The sequence below is a fragment of the Lycium ferocissimum genome, chromosome 9 (assembly GCF_029784015.1).
Source record: "Lycium ferocissimum isolate CSIRO_LF1 chromosome 9, AGI_CSIRO_Lferr_CH_V1, whole genome shotgun sequence".
NCBI classification, from domain to species: Eukaryota; Viridiplantae; Streptophyta; class Magnoliopsida; order Solanales; family Solanaceae; genus Lycium; species Lycium ferocissimum.
In genome coordinates, this window is record NC_081350.1 from 29,064,293 (window position 1) to 29,081,717 (window position 17,425).

General features: G+C 32.7%; 1 protein-coding gene across 1 annotated transcript; it reads right to left on the reverse strand.

Annotated features, from left to right (window-relative positions):
• Positions 1–15,073: 15,073 nt before the first annotated feature.
• LOC132030182 (uncharacterized) lies at positions 15,074–16,954 on the reverse strand. Its single transcript, XM_059419708.1, has 3 exons — positions 16,351–16,954; positions 15,806–15,978; positions 15,074–15,539 (listed from the first exon to the last, which is right to left on the reverse strand). The coding sequence occupies exons 1-3, from the start codon at positions 16,903–16,905 to the stop codon at positions 15,419–15,421; spliced, it is 849 nt and encodes a 282-aa protein (XP_059275691.1). The 5' UTR covers positions 16,906–16,954; the 3' UTR covers positions 15,074–15,418.
• Positions 16,955–17,425: the final 471 nt, after the last annotated feature.

The following is a 17,425-nucleotide window of genomic DNA, read 5'->3' on the forward strand; positions in this document are numbered from 1 at the left end:
AAATTCTATCTTATTTTAAAATATAAATATTTTAAGTATATTTATTTTAGTAATCATAACAAATAAATGACATGGCGGAATAGCAAATACAACAATTAAATATCTAGATTAGATCTCAGGCTAATATAAGAAAAGAAAGGAAATTGTATGTATTTGCCTACTAAATCTTTTGAAGAAAAACAATAATATGGGGTCCATGTTTTTTGCTGTGCAATAATTTCATTTGCTCCCACTAATGGGTTAATACGCATGTAGCAATGAATCCACTATTATTGACTTGATGGGGATACTTTGGGAATTACATGAATATTTTTTGATTTTTTAATATATGGGGTGCACGTTTTTTTTTTTTGACATTGCTTTTTTTTTTAATATGGGGTTCACTTTTTTTTATGAGTTTGGAGAGGGTGGGGTCCACTTTTTTCCTTTTTTTTTTTTTTTTTTTAACTATATAGAAGCATTTTTTTTTAAGAGTGACTGACGACGAAGCATGGGTAAACCGATGCTTCTATATAGTAGAAAAATAGAAATATAATAAAGTATTTCTATCTACTTTTTAAAAGAGTTGGTAATATAAAGTATAAAATATCATTTTTTTTTGCCCTTAAATAAAAAATGGGTGGGACCACAAAGGACTTTTTTGCCCTTAAATAAAAAAGTGGGACCAAAGGACAGACGACGTTCTTGCTTATAAATCGGCTCTTCTATATAGTAGTAAAGTAATATATATATTGTTCAAAACACGATTAATATAACATTGTAGTTTGTGCTCCGTATCCAAAACTTTATTATATTAGTGTTTGCTACGAATACAAAGTTGGCAAAAATTTATTAATAGACTTATTTAAAAGGAAACCATTTTCCTCTCTTTGAGATAAAACAATAGCAATATTTAAGCATCAGTGATACTTTGAATTTTAATTCGATTAATTTAAAGGTGTAAAATATTCTATTGTTAATGTATGTAGATTGGGCCTAAACAATACCTATTATTTTTTATCAAATTTTGATTTGGATAATTCTAATTCAAATTATTATATTAATTTTATATGTTTAAAATGAAACAAAGTAGAAATTTGATTTTCTATTTAAATGAAGAACTACTATTTTTTAAATTTTGGTAAATAGTTTTGGTTTAACTCATTTTACTTGTCATGTTTTCTTTTGCACGGTTTTTTAAGGAAACGTTAATTAGAATTATAATTTCACTAATTTACCTTATTAATTATTTGATCTCCATTTAATATTATTTTTTTCTTTTATGACATTAATCTCTTTTCACATTTATTAGAGTAAGGAAAAAATGAAAAAAGTAATTAAATTCTATCTTATTTTAATATAAAAGTATTTTAAGTATGTTCTTGTCAATAATTTCATTTGCTCCCACTAATGGATTGATACGCATGTGGCAATGAATCCATCATTATTGATTTAATGAGATACTTTGGAAATTACATAAATATTGTTTGATTTTTTAATATGGGATGCACTTTTTTTTTGACATTGTTTGTTTTTTTAATATGGGATTCATTTTTTTTTATATTGCTTGATTTTGTTAATATGGGGTTCACTTTTTTTTTTCCATGAGTTTGGAGATGGTGGGTTCCACTTTTTTTTTTTTTTTTTTTTTTATGGGATTCATTTTTTTTTATATTGCTTGATTTTGTTAATATGGGGTCCACTTTTTTTTCCGTGAGTTTGAAGATGGTGGGTTCCACTTTTTTTTTTTTTTTTTAATATTGGTTGATGTTTAGTTGGGGCCCACACCTTTTTTTTTTTAAATATTGGTTGATGTTTAGTTGGGGCCCATATCTTTTTTTTTTTTTTTTTTAAGTAGAAAACGGACGATGAAGCATGGGTGCAAACCCATGCTTCTATATAGTTTAAATTTGCTTACCTCGATTTAATGTTGTGTTTGGAGCTTTTTTTTTTTTCTTTTACGAATCGGAGTGACAAACGGCTGAATCTTAATGGATCAAGGCAGCAAGGTCACTCTGCCACTTACAATGCTCCGTCGCGTAATTAAGTGTTTGGGAATCAGATCGTAGTTAAAGTATTGTTTTTATAAGAGTTGGGTGGTGTAAATTAGACTCGAAAGGTAACTTGCCATTGTTGGACAAGTTGAAAGAATTGAAGTGGAATCGAATTTCGAATATGATTTAATTTTTGTGAGAAACACAGTATAATAATATATAAGCGTATATAAATATTGTTGCGAAAAAACTATATTAGCTAAATGGATACAAAATACTATGTTGGGCGGTATAGTTTTGAAAACTTCCTACTTATATTCCAGTCCAATTAATGAATTCCTAATAATAGTGTAACCTAGGGAGAATTCAATATGAGTAAATAATAAAAAAAGAGTGCAAGAATCTAAATTTGAAATGAATACACCACCAGATTATCCAAAATGAAAGAAAACGGGAGAAAGCCCACATGTTGTTTCCTACTCTATAAAAGAAAACGAAGAGAGATGGTATTTTGGTGGCAATAGATTAGCTAGTTGAAGTACTACCATGAAGGAAGGAAATCATCAAAAACTTGCTATACATATTTTTATTTATTACTTCATCTATTTTAATTTATGTGTCTTACTTTTCTTTTTAATCAAGAATATCACAATTTATACTTAATGCAACTTTGTAATTATATTTCAACATTCCTTATGACATGCATGTTTAACACAAGATTCGAGAAGTACTTCAATTTTAATAGTCACATTTAAATCAAAACCACAAGATTCAAAAGTCTCTCTTACTTTCTTAAATTCCGTACCTAGTAAAATTAAGACACATAAAATGAAACGGAGTGAATAATATTAGTATAATATATCTCATCGATGACTCCAATGCTATATGACACACACAAATCAAGGTTGGAACGGCACCTGGAGTTCTCATAGATGTTCTGATGAGAAGTTTTATGGGATGCCCATTTATAACTCAGCTTCGATAACGCAATCCTTTCGAACTTGAAGAATGTGCTACAAAAAATATAAACTAAGTGCATTCTAGTTCTATACAGAAAGAATCGAAGTAAAAGATCCAAAAGAAAAAAACGTTTAAGTATTTCGGTATATCCAGCACACACACTTATGTACATAACACGTGTTGTGTATGTAGTGTATGTGTGCACAGGGCTTATGAATAAAGTGCTACTCTATCCACTCTCTCTTTTGAGTCACTTAGAAAAAATGATATCTTTCCTATATGTAGTAACAATATAGCTTCAAACATTACATTTTACCTTTAATAAAATAATTTATAGCCATAGAAATTTCTATTAGTTAGTTCATATAACAAGTTTCAAAAGTCTTTTTTATTTTCTCTTAAACTTTGTGCCGAGTCAAACACCTTCTTAAATTGAAACGAAGGAAGTATTAATTGGTCATATATCTTTGTAAATCTATTGGTGGAGAACATTTTAGTCTTTTTTCGAATGAAATTGCCTTACGTAGTGAATTTGCTGTGGGAAATTGTCATGTATATACAATTGCCAACAGTTATTAGCAGGATATGTATATTACCTAACAAAATAAACCAACTTTCATTACGTAATGGCCCATCTCTAAACTGTGGGCTTTGCTCAAATCGCCTGAGGTAGGGGCAATTCGCAGAATTGCCCTTCTTTTGGGGTTGTCTTTAAATTTTGCCCCTCATATTTAAAATCTTTAAATTTTGCCCTTCGGCTAACACCCATAGGTTCCAGGTTCGAACCCACGCGCAGTCAAAATTTTAAAAAAAATTCGCAAGGCAGAGTTTAAATTTCGCTATGCCCCCTAAGCATACACTTGTGAAGGAATTACCAAAGTTATGCGGACGGCATACTTATGCCTTGTGGGCGGACTTGGCATAAGTATATCTTGGTCCGATAACTTTGATAATTCATTCACAAAGTTATGCGGTCCGGCATAAAAGTTTGCCCATTAAAAGTATGCCCCCACCGGCATAACTTTGTGAAGGAATTATCAAAGTTATCTCGGACCCGCATACTTATGCCTTATGGCGGGGTGGCATAAGTATCTCGGTCGGCATAACTTTGATAATTCCTTCACAAAGTTATGCCGGTCCCAGATAAAAGTTTGCCCATTAAAAGTATGCCCCCACCAAGATAACTTTGTGAAGGAATTATCAAAGTACTTATGCCAAGTTGCCGCCCCATAAGGTACTTTAGGTATGCCGGTCCGGATAAAATTTGTAATTCCTTAACAAAAGTATGCGGTCCGATACACGGACCCAAACCTTGTCTTGAGATTTTTTTTTTTTTAATTTATGCTTGAGCGGGGTTCGAACTCGAACCTCATGATTTCAAATAAAGCTCAAAGTTGCAATGCAAAGGGCAAAAATTAAAGACCAAAGAATATGAGGGGCATAATTTAAAGACCACAAATATGAGGGGCAAAATTTAAAGACCACCCCAAAAGAAGGGCACTCCGCGCGGTCATTTGCATTTTTATCCTGTGTTGGTCTTTAGTTTTTTCCCTTAAAACAAATAATTTTTTTTTGGGAATAAGTTTATATTTTCACATCATAATATATCACAAGTTATGTCAGATTCCTTAAAGAACTTAAACCCCGCTTTTGCTTTTGAAGTGAAAAACCTAAAGGAAAAAAACAAATGGCCACTGCATGCAAAATAATTACTCAAAAGTGTCCCCTTACTTTCATTTCATGCCACTAAAACTATTTACCCTACTACTAGAAATAGAGATTTTTCCCACAGACATTCAATGGAAAATTTGTGCTATAAAACATGATATTCTCACCTCATTCCCACCGAACCAGCTCACTGGGAAAACACATGGTGGGAAACAGATTCCCATTGAAATGGTGGGAAACTTCATAATTTTTTCGTGTGTGAAAACACTACTATTTAAGTTTTCCCATAGACATTCAGTGGGAAATAGTCATTGAACAATTTTCAGTGGGAAACTAGAGATTTTTAGTTAGGCAGTGTCCGGATGCCCCCAAAACTATGATACCGACATGGTATCACCCGATCTCTTACATACCATGATGGTTTCACAGAGGACTTCTTTCATTTCTTCAAAAACACTCATCAGCCCTCTATGAAACACATATGGTATATATAATATACTGGCATGATATTATTGAAGATCATGTTCATTTATTCAAAAAGCACACTTTCCTAAAAAAAAAAAAAAACCTCTATGATACCTCATCTAATATACATTTACTGAGATGGTATCATGGTATCATGGAGGACTGCTTCAGTCCTTCAATGAGACACTCCTCAGTTCTCCATGATACAATCATGGTATATACCATATACAGAGATGGTATCAAGGAGGGTTGTTTCAGTCCTTCAATGATAAACTCTCTCAATCTTCCATGATACTGTCATGCTATATAAATATACTAAGATGGTATGATGGAGAAAGGGTTTTGGGTTAGGGAGTACTCGAGTAAATATTTTTGACCGGACTGAGTAGAAGCGAAATTAGTTTATGAGGGCACATGACAATATTTTGCCTTTATGAGAATAAAAAAATTGGGCGAATTGCCCTTCATATGGACTGGTCTTTAATTTTTGTCCCTCAATTCGGTGGTCTTTAATTTTTGTCCGTAATGAAAATTTGTGAGCCAAAGTACCCTTATTCACTAGTCACCAGAGATTCGGGTTCGAACCCCAACAGAGGAGAAAAAATAATAATTTCACAAGGCAGAATTTCATAGCAAATTATGCATATTTGGGAAAAAGTTATAAGGCCTAACTTCTGTAGAGTCCTACAGATGCCGGACAAGGGATAAAGTTATGCCTTAAGGAATAACTTCTATATAGAAACTATGCTTCAAGGTATAACTTTTTTTATAGAAACTATGCCTCAAGACATAGTTTATAGGAGAACTTAATTTCTATAGAATTATGCCTTAAGGCGTAACCTTACCCCGGATAGGCATAGTTTGCTATGAAACCTTGCCTTACGATTTTTTTTTTTTTTTTTTTAGTCTGTTGGGTTTCTACAGATTAGGCCTTTAAGGCATAACTTCAGCCCGAAATAGGCATAATTTGCTACGAAATTCTGTCTTGTCATTTTATTTTTTATTTTTATACTCTGCCGGTGTTAGAACCCAGAATCTCAGGGGCATTTCGGCCATTTAAAGTGCCAAAGGACAAAAATTAAAGACCAGCAATTTGAGGGATAAAAATTAAAGAGCACCCCGAAACAGGACGTTTATGCGAATGGTAGACCAGCCCATTTGAATGGCCCATTCAAAGGGCAAAAGTTAAAGACCAGCCCATTTGAAGGGTAAACCCTGTAATTTCTTCAATTTTTTTACAGATTCTTGTTACTCCATCGCTGGCCCAAACTTTATTGGGTTGGGGAACGTAGTCGTGTATAAGGCCTGCAGTCAGAAATGAGCTGATAGTGATACGGATAAATCATTTTGGATTATATTGCACAGCACTCTCTCTGGCCCAAAAAATAAGTTCCTACTAATTCTATTGATTGTCACAAAATTTGAACTCTATACTGTATCTACTTTTCTATGTAAAGAAGTTTCCAGCTGAAAAAGGAAATATGTCTTAACTTGTACTAGTACTAAATATTCGCTCAAACTGGAACATCCTCTGACAATGTAACATTTGTCGTCTTTTTTAGATGCTCAAGCATCAAATCTAGCATAAGAACTAGTCAAAGGGAATAATATTGGTGTTTAGCTTTAGTGATGGTTGTTATGAAGGTGGACATTTGCTTTACTACATATATACATGTTGTGCCAACGGGTTATTGTGTTACAAGAGCATGTTACTTTTCAATAAAAATGAAAGATAATGGAATAAATTAAGTGCGTGTCACAGTAGGGTGTACAAAGCAAACCAATAAACCGCACCAAACCGATAAACCGAGTCAAACCGAGAAAAAAAACCCGACTAGTGGTTTGGTTTGACTTGGTTTGGTGTTGAATAAAAAAACCCGATCATAATTGGTTTGGTTTGGTTTTAGCTAAAAAAAAGTCAAACCGAACCAAACCAACCCGACATTACATGTATTCAATTTTTGAATATTTTATACATAAAAATATTTATTTGTAATGTAATTTGTAAATATTTCTGAAACTTTTTCATAGTTTTTTGTCCTTTATCATATTATTTCAAGCTTGAACTTAGAAGTTTTATATCCCATGGATGTTAGTAACTCAAATAAAGTCCAAATCAAAACCAACTCAATACTCATGCTAACAAAAGAAATTCAATGCTAACACTAGAAATGACAATAATGTTGGATATCTATTCTTTATTTTCGCATAATTGGTTTGAGAGAGTGAAAATACATAACTTAATTTTTTTTCTTTGTCATATAATTAATACTTATTAGCCGTACTTATTTTAGCACGACTTAGTATTTTTAGATTATGGTCATTTTTTTATGGCTTATTAATTAGCAATATTTATTTTAACCGATTTTATTAATTTTTTTTGTTGAATATTTTAATACAATGTCATCACTCATCCCACATTTGTGTATTTCTTAACAAGCACCTTAATTATATAGTTGTATCTTATTAGGACTAAAGAAATACTTGAAGTAAACGTTATATGTTTTGTATGAAGACTTTTTACTGAAAAAAAACCCGAAAAACCCGAGAAAATCCGAGGTTGAAAAACTCGAATTTTATTGGTTTGGTTTGATTTATAAATGCAAAAATCCGACGCAATTGGTTTGGTTTGGTATTTGAAAAATCCGAACTAACCCGGTCCATGTACACCCCTAATCGTATCATATGTGTAATGTAATTTTCTATATAGTTAATATTTTGTGCTTTTAGGTCCTTAAAAGTCCATTGTTTGGCTGAATTACTAACCTAACAGATCGCAACTAGTTGGACCATAACTATTGTACGTAGAAATTTCGTAATGGAATTAGAGTCAATTCCTCAAATGGTCATTCAACTTGTAAAAAAGTCCTACTAAAGTAACTTTTGATATTTTTTGGACAATAAGGTCATCAAACTATGCCCTTATTTCCAATAAAATAAAACAATCCATTTTTGGACATAATCCCCTTAACCCATTTTTAAATTACAAAATTCATTATCTAGGAACAATTTTTCGGTAGTCCGAAATTCTTGTTCAAATAATATTTTTCATGTTTTAATAATAAAAAATCAAAGTATTATTTCAAGTTATAAGAATAAAACAATATCACAATTCAAACTTTAAGTATGCTATAAGATTTTCTTTGTTATATCAACTTCTTTTGAACTATTTTAATATTTTTCTATTGCTTAAAGCACGAAGTTAAACATTTTACTGAATGAAAGTGCTTGGACATAATTGAAACACATGAGACGTTATATAGATGCATGATGCATGTATAATATTTGGACAAATTTTCTCAAACAAAAAATCGTGTTGGATAACTACTTCGTAAAAATAAAAACATTTTTACAATTAGTTGTATATATGCTTTCTAAAAATATAAAATATTTATATTAATTGTAATCCACTTATTTGTAGTAGTTAAATAAAATCAAAATATTACAAGTTCATCTCCAAGGAAATAAAAATAGTAAAAATAAATTTGATAATCGAAAATTTTATATATCAGGAAAAATTATTTATAATCAGTTAAAAAATCTATAATTAAGCATCGTGCTTAATTCAAGTATCATTCAACTATATCCTTTTATTTTCTACTTTAGACACAATTTTGCAATATTCTAAAAAAAATTGTTTGAATTAATATTTTTCACATTTTGAAAATAAAATAAAACTATTCAAATGGGTAATATAATTTAAAAATAAGTCAAGGGGTCTTATGTCCAAAAATGGAATGTTTTACCTTTTTGGAAATATGAGCATAGTTTGATGATCTTATTGTCCAAAAAAATTCAAAAGTTACTTTAGTATGATTTTTCTACAAGTTTAATGACCATTTGAGGAATTGACTCTGGAATTGAGAACAAACTACTAAAGTGGCTTTGGAAATGGTTTTGAGAGTGATCGGAAACTTTTCCTATCTAGCGCAGCTGATCTTTTAACGTCTGCACAAACGAAATTGGGAACTTAATTCGTAAGACACGAGGAGTTTTCACTCTTCTATTAAGGCTTTATTTTGTTGGAAACTTTAAAGAATTGTTAGTGGTTGCATAATTTTTAATGTATGTTTGATTTTCTTCAATCATTAGATGGCTCGTTAAGGAGTGTATCAAGTCAATACAGGACAAGTAAAAATGGAAAGAGGAGTAAAGAATAAGATAGTCTGCGTCATGTTTTTTGTTTTTCGTTGTTGTTGTTGTTGTTTTTTTTTTTTTTTTTTTTTTTTTTTTGGTTTGAAAAAGGTCACCATTGTGGTGGAGGGATTACGCATGATCCCAAAATTTGTTTATTCTTTGAATCCAAAATATGGAGGGGGGGACATAGTGATTGACCTCTTCTATTACATCAGTGAAGCTGGCTATATCCAGCTTGTCCTCGTTGATCAATTTACAAAAATTACATTGGTAACGGATGTTAAGATGGACATTAAGTTAGAGGAAAATCCTCATGTAATTATTTTGCTAGGTTACATATGACCAATAAACTGAATGAAGCTCTATAAATTATGATTATCAGGAGGTCTTCTAACTTGTCTAATTTTGAAGTTGGAAATTGAACTTTTTCCATTTTGAATGCACCTCTGATTTCAGGAGGTAAGTCCTAATAACTTGAGTGAATCTTCAGCATTGAATAGATCCTGGTCCTAAGCCTCATACTTAGCAAATAGCAAGTGTATTAGCAGTATTGTTCGCTTCTCTACAGCAGTGTTAATGTACCATGATGTTATAATCTGTATCATGTATTGATCATATGATTACTCTATGAATGGATCAATTTATTTTCATCGAAAATCATAACTAGAACAAAAGAAAAATGAAAAAAAGAAACAATAGCGTGGCGGGATTAGCTTTACATGTCCTTTATGTACTTTTTATTTATAGAAGCACTTCCTTACCAAAATTATTTTTTCAAAAACTTTTTGGATTATCTATCTGTATTATGCTAACTTCAATAGCATCTACCGAGGTAGACTCATGAGTCGTGACTTACCAGTAGGGGTGTTCATGGTTCGGTTTGGGTCGGTTATTGGTTAAAACCATAACCAAACCAATTTAGTCGATTTTTAAATGTCTAAAACCATAACCAAGCCAAGTAAAATAATAACCACCGGTTTGGTTATTGTCGGTTTGGTTCGGTTTGATTTGGTTTGGTTGGGTTTTTCGGTTTATGACTAGCCATGACAATTCAAATATTCTCTCTCTACATTCTTCAAATTTCTTATGAAGCTCTTTTTTCCTCACGGCCCACAAGGGCGAACTTTCTTTGCGTATTGAGGGAAAGACATGCGATGGCAAATCGAAAAAAGGACCAAACTTGCAACACAATTTAGATTCAAAAGAACAAGTCAAACAGAGGTTCCAAAATACAAACAACTTTGTCCATTAAAATGAAAAAATTACATATTTAAACTAAACTAACTAGAGAATCCGAATATAATCAAAAGTACTTTGACCATCTTCCTTAGCTTAAGCTCCAAACTAATCAATGCTCAAAACGATTGAGAATCCGCAAAAGAAATCACGATATTAGGCATTAAATGTCTAAAAACATAAAGGTACAAGAAATTTCACCAACAAATATAGCAGCAACTTTGCCCCAAAACTTAAAGTGCAACAATTTAGTAAAATGCCAACTATTGGATGCTCCAATCAGGTAAGTTCTGTAGAGTTTGAGCTCATTTCTTGTCTAGGTTCAAAATGGAAAAATAATCCTCCACAACAACAGAAATGCAGAGTAATGCAAAAGGAATTGATGGTGAGTCTTCCTCATACAACCTACCTTAACACAACATGTTGAGAAAGAGGCTTTTTCCTCCTTTTCACCTGAAGGAAAATGTACTTCCCAAGCCATTGTATGTGAAAAAATTTGTTTACCTATAGAGAATAAAGTTATATTGACTTACTCTCATTCTTCCACTGCCCCAAAGAATATTTTCAAAGTCCATGTGAAATTCTTTTACCATGATATTCTTCAATAAATTCTTATCATAATTTTTACTTATCAATTTTGTGATAGTGATGTTCTTTATGCAGAGTCTAAATATATAAATATTTTTTCTTTCAAAATCTAAATAACTAGATCCAAAATAAGACCAAAAGTTAATGAACATGTTATATATCTAAAGAAGGAGGTCGTATCACTTTTTTCCAATTAAAAGAATATGTTCTTGATACATAGAATCTGCACTTAAACTTCATTGATATATATTTAAATGTAGCAACACATATTTAAATGTAGCAGCAGTTGTTAAAGTGTAGCAACACATATTAAAGTGGCAACAATTAGCTAAAATACCATAGAAAGCTCAAAGTTTTAACAACTATCTTTCTAAGATAGTAATTTGCAGCAAGTGAAACAAATATTCATATAGTTAATTATGTAAAATTACCTTTTTCAGCGATCTCAAGTTTTTGAATTTCTTCTAAAAGGTCTTCAAGCTTGCATTCTTTAGATGTTGACCGCAACCATTGTTGACAACAAACAAGAGCTTCGTATTTGTCTTTGTCGATAGAGAACTTCGATAACAATCAAGTATCCGACCACCGGTGCTAAAAGCTGATTCCGAGGCAACAGTAGATGTAGGAATAGCAAGCACATCTCTTGCAATCCTAGAGACAATAGGATATCTTTCAGATGAAGATTTCCACCAAGTCAAGATATTGAAATCCTTAATCTTCTCCAGATCATCCATCAAATACTTTTCAAGATCAGACTTATTATCAACATCATTCTCATCTTCAAGAAATTTATCCCATTGCGATTGCCACACATCAGAACTATTCATTGCACCAATTTGACTCATCACACTAGTTTGATCTCCAATATTTTCACTAGAAGGCCCAGAAATAGAATTCTTATAATGATTATACAAGCGAGATAAAGTGTTCATCACTTTAGTAGACTTTCCATTTCCCTCCAAAGAATCATAAAAATTGTTAAAAAGGAACTTCATATACTTCATTTTGTAGCGAGGATCCAACACAACGGCAACAAATAACAACATGTTCATATCCTCAAAATCACCCCAATATTTATCAAACTTAATTTTCATCTTCCTAGCCATATCACCAAAATTGAATCACTACAATTCGAATATCGGACAATTATGCTTTGAAGATTCAAAAGCTCATGGAAGAAACAATTTGAAGTAACATGCAAAGTACTTGAAAACTTCAAAGTGGTTTTATAGAAAATCTCAAGAAACTTGAGAAAGACTTTCACATTCTTCCAATCTTCCGAAGATGGATGCACTGCTGTTCCACTCAATTCAAGACAATAGTTAAAGTACTTATGATCATCAATATACATTCTTGAAAAGGCTTTTTCAAATTGTATTATTTAACATCAAGTATGTAGAGTTCCACCTCGTCTCAACATCCAAACTCAAAAGGCCATGGGTGTCTAGTTTTACCTTCTCAACATATGACTTAAAGGAAGCAGATCTTGTAGGAGAAGACTTAACATACTTCACAGCATGCCTTACCCGAGAAATGGACTCATTTTGTTCACTCAATCCTTCTTTTACAATCAAATTCAAGATATGAGCATTACACCGAACGTGTAAAAAATCATTTCCCAAGATGACACCATTCCAATCATTAATTCTCCCTTCAAGTACACGATTGCATCATTAGCTGATGCATTATCTAGTGTCACAGTGAATATGTTCTTAATCTCCCAATCTAACAAACAAGCTTCAATTCCTTTTGCAATTGTCTCACCCTTATGATCTGGAGTTTGAAAAAAGTTAAGATTTTTTTTTTGCAAATTCCACTGATCATCAATCCGATGAGCAAAATGACCATATAAGTCAAATTTTGGATTGACGTCCATGTGTCGCTAGTAAGACAAACACGTTGATCTTTAACAAGCCTTTTAAGCTTTTGTTTCTCTTCTTCATAAATTTTTAAACATTGTCTAGCAACAGTAATGCGAGAAGGTAACTCAAAATTAGGCAAAACAACCGCCATTAGCCTCTTAAATCCTTCCCCCTCAACGACTCTAAACGGTTGTTCATCTATTATAACAAACTCGGCAATGGCCCTTCTAACTTCGACAACATTATAAACAACCTTTTCCAAACCTCCTTGTCCCCCTCCTTTAATAGGTTTAATATTGAGTGTTGTCTTCTTCCTATCAATGGTCTTAAAAGGGTATTTCTCACACTTGTTAAGCAAATGTCCCCAAAGATTAGAAGTCCCATAATTAGAAGGGCAAGCCAAGTCTTTGGGCGATTGCATTTGCCCTCAATTCCCCATTTTATTAGTAAATTGTGTGTAATGATCCCAAATTTCGATGTTCTTCTACCATTATCCCCGAGGGCTAGGGTCTCGACTACAAGGAGTAGTTCTTTTTCTGCTTTTTTAGGAGGTTTACGCACGGAAGAAGTGTTAGGAGCATTACCGTGTGCTTGAGTTACAGCAGATGTTGGTGTTACTGAACTATCTTTAGGAACCTCCAAATGTTCAACCTCCAAATCCTCAACCTCCAAATCTTCAACCTCTGTCCTTTTCATCTGAAAAATATGAGAAGTTTAGGACCCATTCGGACAAGAAAAAATAAAGGTAAAAATTAGAAACAGAAAAGGAAACAACTTAAAATCAAGTAGCTAACAAAGGAAACAACTTAAAATCAACTTAAACATTCGAAACAGAAAAGGAAACAACTTAAAATCAACTGAAACATTCGAAACAAAAAAGGAAACAACTTAAAATCAACTTAAAATTCGAAACAAATTCTTACAAACCTTCTCAAACTTTGACAGTCTTGTTCTTGAGGTGTTGAGGTTGCTCTTGAGCCTTCACTATGAGTCTATGACTGTGAGTTTGTGAGAAATGTGAGCTTCTGCTTCTCTTGTTCTTAGGCTGGAGCAGAAATCAGAAATGTAAAATGAAAAGAGATAGTAGGGTTTTTACTTTTTACCCTTATGCTTACGACTTATTAGAGTTGGGCTTGGATTGTTGGACATATTCTTTTAAGACATGGGCCTTAAAAATAAGTAGACCAAAATTAAATTAATAATTAAAAGGTATAAAATATCTTTAATTATTTATGAAAAGCTAATATTATACATATAAATAATTATAAATTTTATGTATATAATTATCGGTTTGGTTCGGTTATTTATTCGGTTATTTTTTACTATAACCATAACCAAACCAAATATTATCGGTTTTTCAAATTTAAAACCAAACCAAACCAAATGTCGGTTTTTTTATTCGGTTTGGTTTTGGTTTGAACCAAAACTGTGAACAGCCCTACTTACCAGTAGCATTTCGCCCAACATTGATAAGCTGATGAATATAACACCCTCCATGTTACATGTTCGAGATAGTTTAATTTGCACTAATTATTTATCCTCATCACCCAAACTTAACAGATTGGATAACTTGAAGTAGTTAGTAGTAATTTCTTTACTTATGGCTACTATTTTTAACGATTTGTAATAAGGAAGACCTCCCTGCATTTTCAAGAAATAAAATATAGTACTATATAAAGCATCCTTCAGTATTTTGAATAATATTTATGGTTCTACTTTTAATCGAAGTTCTACCTCTTTATAGCAACTGATTTTCAAGATTTATATCTGATGTTTGTCAATATTTTGCATCATCTGACCAGAAAGCATTACGTTGGCGTTGAAAGTCATATATGCTTCTTTTTCTTTATTTTTTCTTTGGCACAGTTAGGCCATCCAGGACCTGAACTAGAGACCTTCCCTGTGAAGCAAATTATCATACCGACAATTCAATCAATTGGGAGAGAATCAATAAATCTCTTTTTAGGAGCAAATTAGCACATTTGAAGTCTTGTCGAGGATTTTTCTCTTTTGAAGCCGCATGATACTGACATTTGATTATTTCTATTTATGATCTCTATCTATTTGTGCAAGTTAAGCATATTTTTTGTCAATAAGAGTAGCTGTTCATGGGCTTCTTTGCGTGCTTCAAGCATAACTCATACGCTTGCTATACGTGGTTGCAAAAGACTACTTCGTCAAATGTTGTATCTGAATATGTAAGGCTTGATATCTTGATAATCTCATTCTGGTGCTATGTCAGAATTACAAGAGCGCTAATAGTTGATTAAAGAGCTGTAGTGCTGTACAAAACTTCGAACTTAGAGAACTCCCACAGTCTCTTCTCTTTACATTCTCTCTTCTATAGAGACTTCCCCTCATTTTCGATAAGATAGTACTGATGTAGCTAGTGATTTATGTTACATATTCATCCTTTATTATAAGGTTATTACGTTTTACAGGTACATTAACATACGTTAGCTCTTAGCGATAATATTACAAAACCGATGTTAAGCTTAGAAATTTTATTAGTTATTCTCTCTGGTTTTTCTAGTATGCTGCAATCATTGCTGCCCCTGCTGCTAATGTTTCTTTCTCCACTTCTTCTTTGTCGTCGTCGTCCTCCTCTTCTGCTTCCCACATGAAGTGTGCATACGATCCCAACACAGTGCTGTAATTAGAACAAACAATCTCATATCGATCAGTAATCTAAGCTAAAAATTAAAACACACCTCAACTATCAATCGTCCTGTTTCCCTACCTGATTCTGGTCAAGTAGGAAAAAAAGTGAACAACTAGCAGTGGGGTGTGAAACTCGTGAAAAAGCAACAGTTCAGGTGTGTTTTTGACCGAATTAATCAAATTTTGTTTTCAAATTTTGTATCTTAGATCCGATGAGATTTTTTGAATGGAAAACGAGAAATTAAGGAATTTTACCAGTCATCAGGAGAAGCGTGAACAGCTTGATCAAAGTAAGATTTGGCTCTACTCTCGTCTCGCTGTGTATCCCAAACCAATTTGCCATACAGAGAAAGCACTTCTCCATCTCCAGGATTTGCTAGTATAGCTCTTCCGTAGCACTCTTCAGCTTTCACATAATCTCTCTCTACCTTCAAACATTAAAACAAATCAATCCAAAATCTTTGTATATTACAACATGAGATAATGGTCAAAAATACATCTCAAGTACAAATTTTTTTGCGAGTTTTCTATCTGAACAATTATCAGATATTTGCATTCCCTACCAAAACTATCACTAACTATTTATCAAAACACACCTCAAAGCTGGCGCAGTTGTCCATAAAATTTCATTCGCATGGCAGCTGACTCATTAATTTCAGGTGATAGTTCAAAGTAGAAAACACAAAAACCTGATAGTTTAAGAAACTTGCAAAAAAAATAATACTTCAGAATGTTTTTGACCATCATCTCTTACACCATTAATAAATCAACGAAAAAGGTTAATTAGAAGAGATTACTACCTCATGCAAGTACTTGCCATAGTTTCTGAGAAGAAGAGAATTCATAGGATCTGCATTCAACATTTCCTTATAATATTCTCCGATTTTCCTCGGATCCGAGGATTCATCTCGACCGCCAAAGCCACCGCCAAACTTTCTATTTTTGCCGATTCCACCACCTGGAAATCCAAGCTCATCGATCGGAATACCGCTCCTCGGCCAATCACTCTGTCGATCTTCCGTCAAACTGAGGGATCCAATAGTACTTCGCAGAATCTCCAACTCAGAATTACCGCAATCTTCCTCTGGAATTACTGCCGGTAATGATGACGATCCAAGCTTACTCAACGTCCTAGTTACACCGGAACCTTCAATCGCCGATCGGATCACATCGGATTCAGATGAAGTCCGGCGTATACTCAGAGAGATCATAGGAGAAGAAGATCCTTTTTTCTTCTTCTTCTTCTTCTCTACGTTAAACACTTTGCCGATATGAGAGACTCTCGGTGAACCGGGAATTACCGGTGTTTGGACCGGAATTGAGCCGGAACCGGTTCGGAAAAGGACACTCTTCATACTGAAACTACTACTTTGATTAAGCACTTTATTTAACTGAGGAAAAGGTTTAAAAAGTAGAAGGGGGGTGATACTGCTTATATATGTTTTCAAAAGCCCTTAGACTCTGTTTGGATTGTTCTTACAGTCTCTAATTTTTTTTATTTTGTCTCATTTTATATGAGAGTGTTTAACTGGGCACGAAGTTAAGAAATGAATGAAAATTTTTGAAACTTATTATCTAAAACAAACCATAAGAATTTGTATGGCTAGAAATATTTTAATAAGAATAAAAAGATAAATTTAAAGTTGAAGTGTTACTAAATATAGAAATGTGTCTTTTTTTTAGACTGACTAAAAAGAAAAGAGTGTCATATAAATTGGGACGGACTGAGTATAATGTCGGACGATATTGTATTGCATCTGTATTATTTTAAAGAATACAATGTTTGAATATATTGTATCACTTTTTGTATTGTATTGTATCTGTATTATTTTAAAGAATACAACTCGAATTTCCGAATCGATTCGAAACAATTCG

What these genes read in the sequence shown, in the direction of transcription:
- LOC132030182 (XM_059419708.1), bottom strand. Translation starts at nt 16,905, where the DNA reads ATGAAGAGTGTCCTTTTCCGAACCGGTTCCGGCTCAATTCCGGTCCAA. An exon ending in ATGGCAAGTACTTGCATGAG is followed by an intron (nt 15,979 to 16,350) that starts GTAGTAATCTCT and finishes TAATGTTTGAAG; the next exon opens with GTAGAGAGAGATTATGTGAA. An exon ending in CACGCTTCTCCTGATGACTG is followed by an intron (nt 15,540 to 15,805) that starts GTAAAATTCCTT and finishes TTCTAATTACAG; the next exon opens with CACTGTGTTGGGATCGTATG.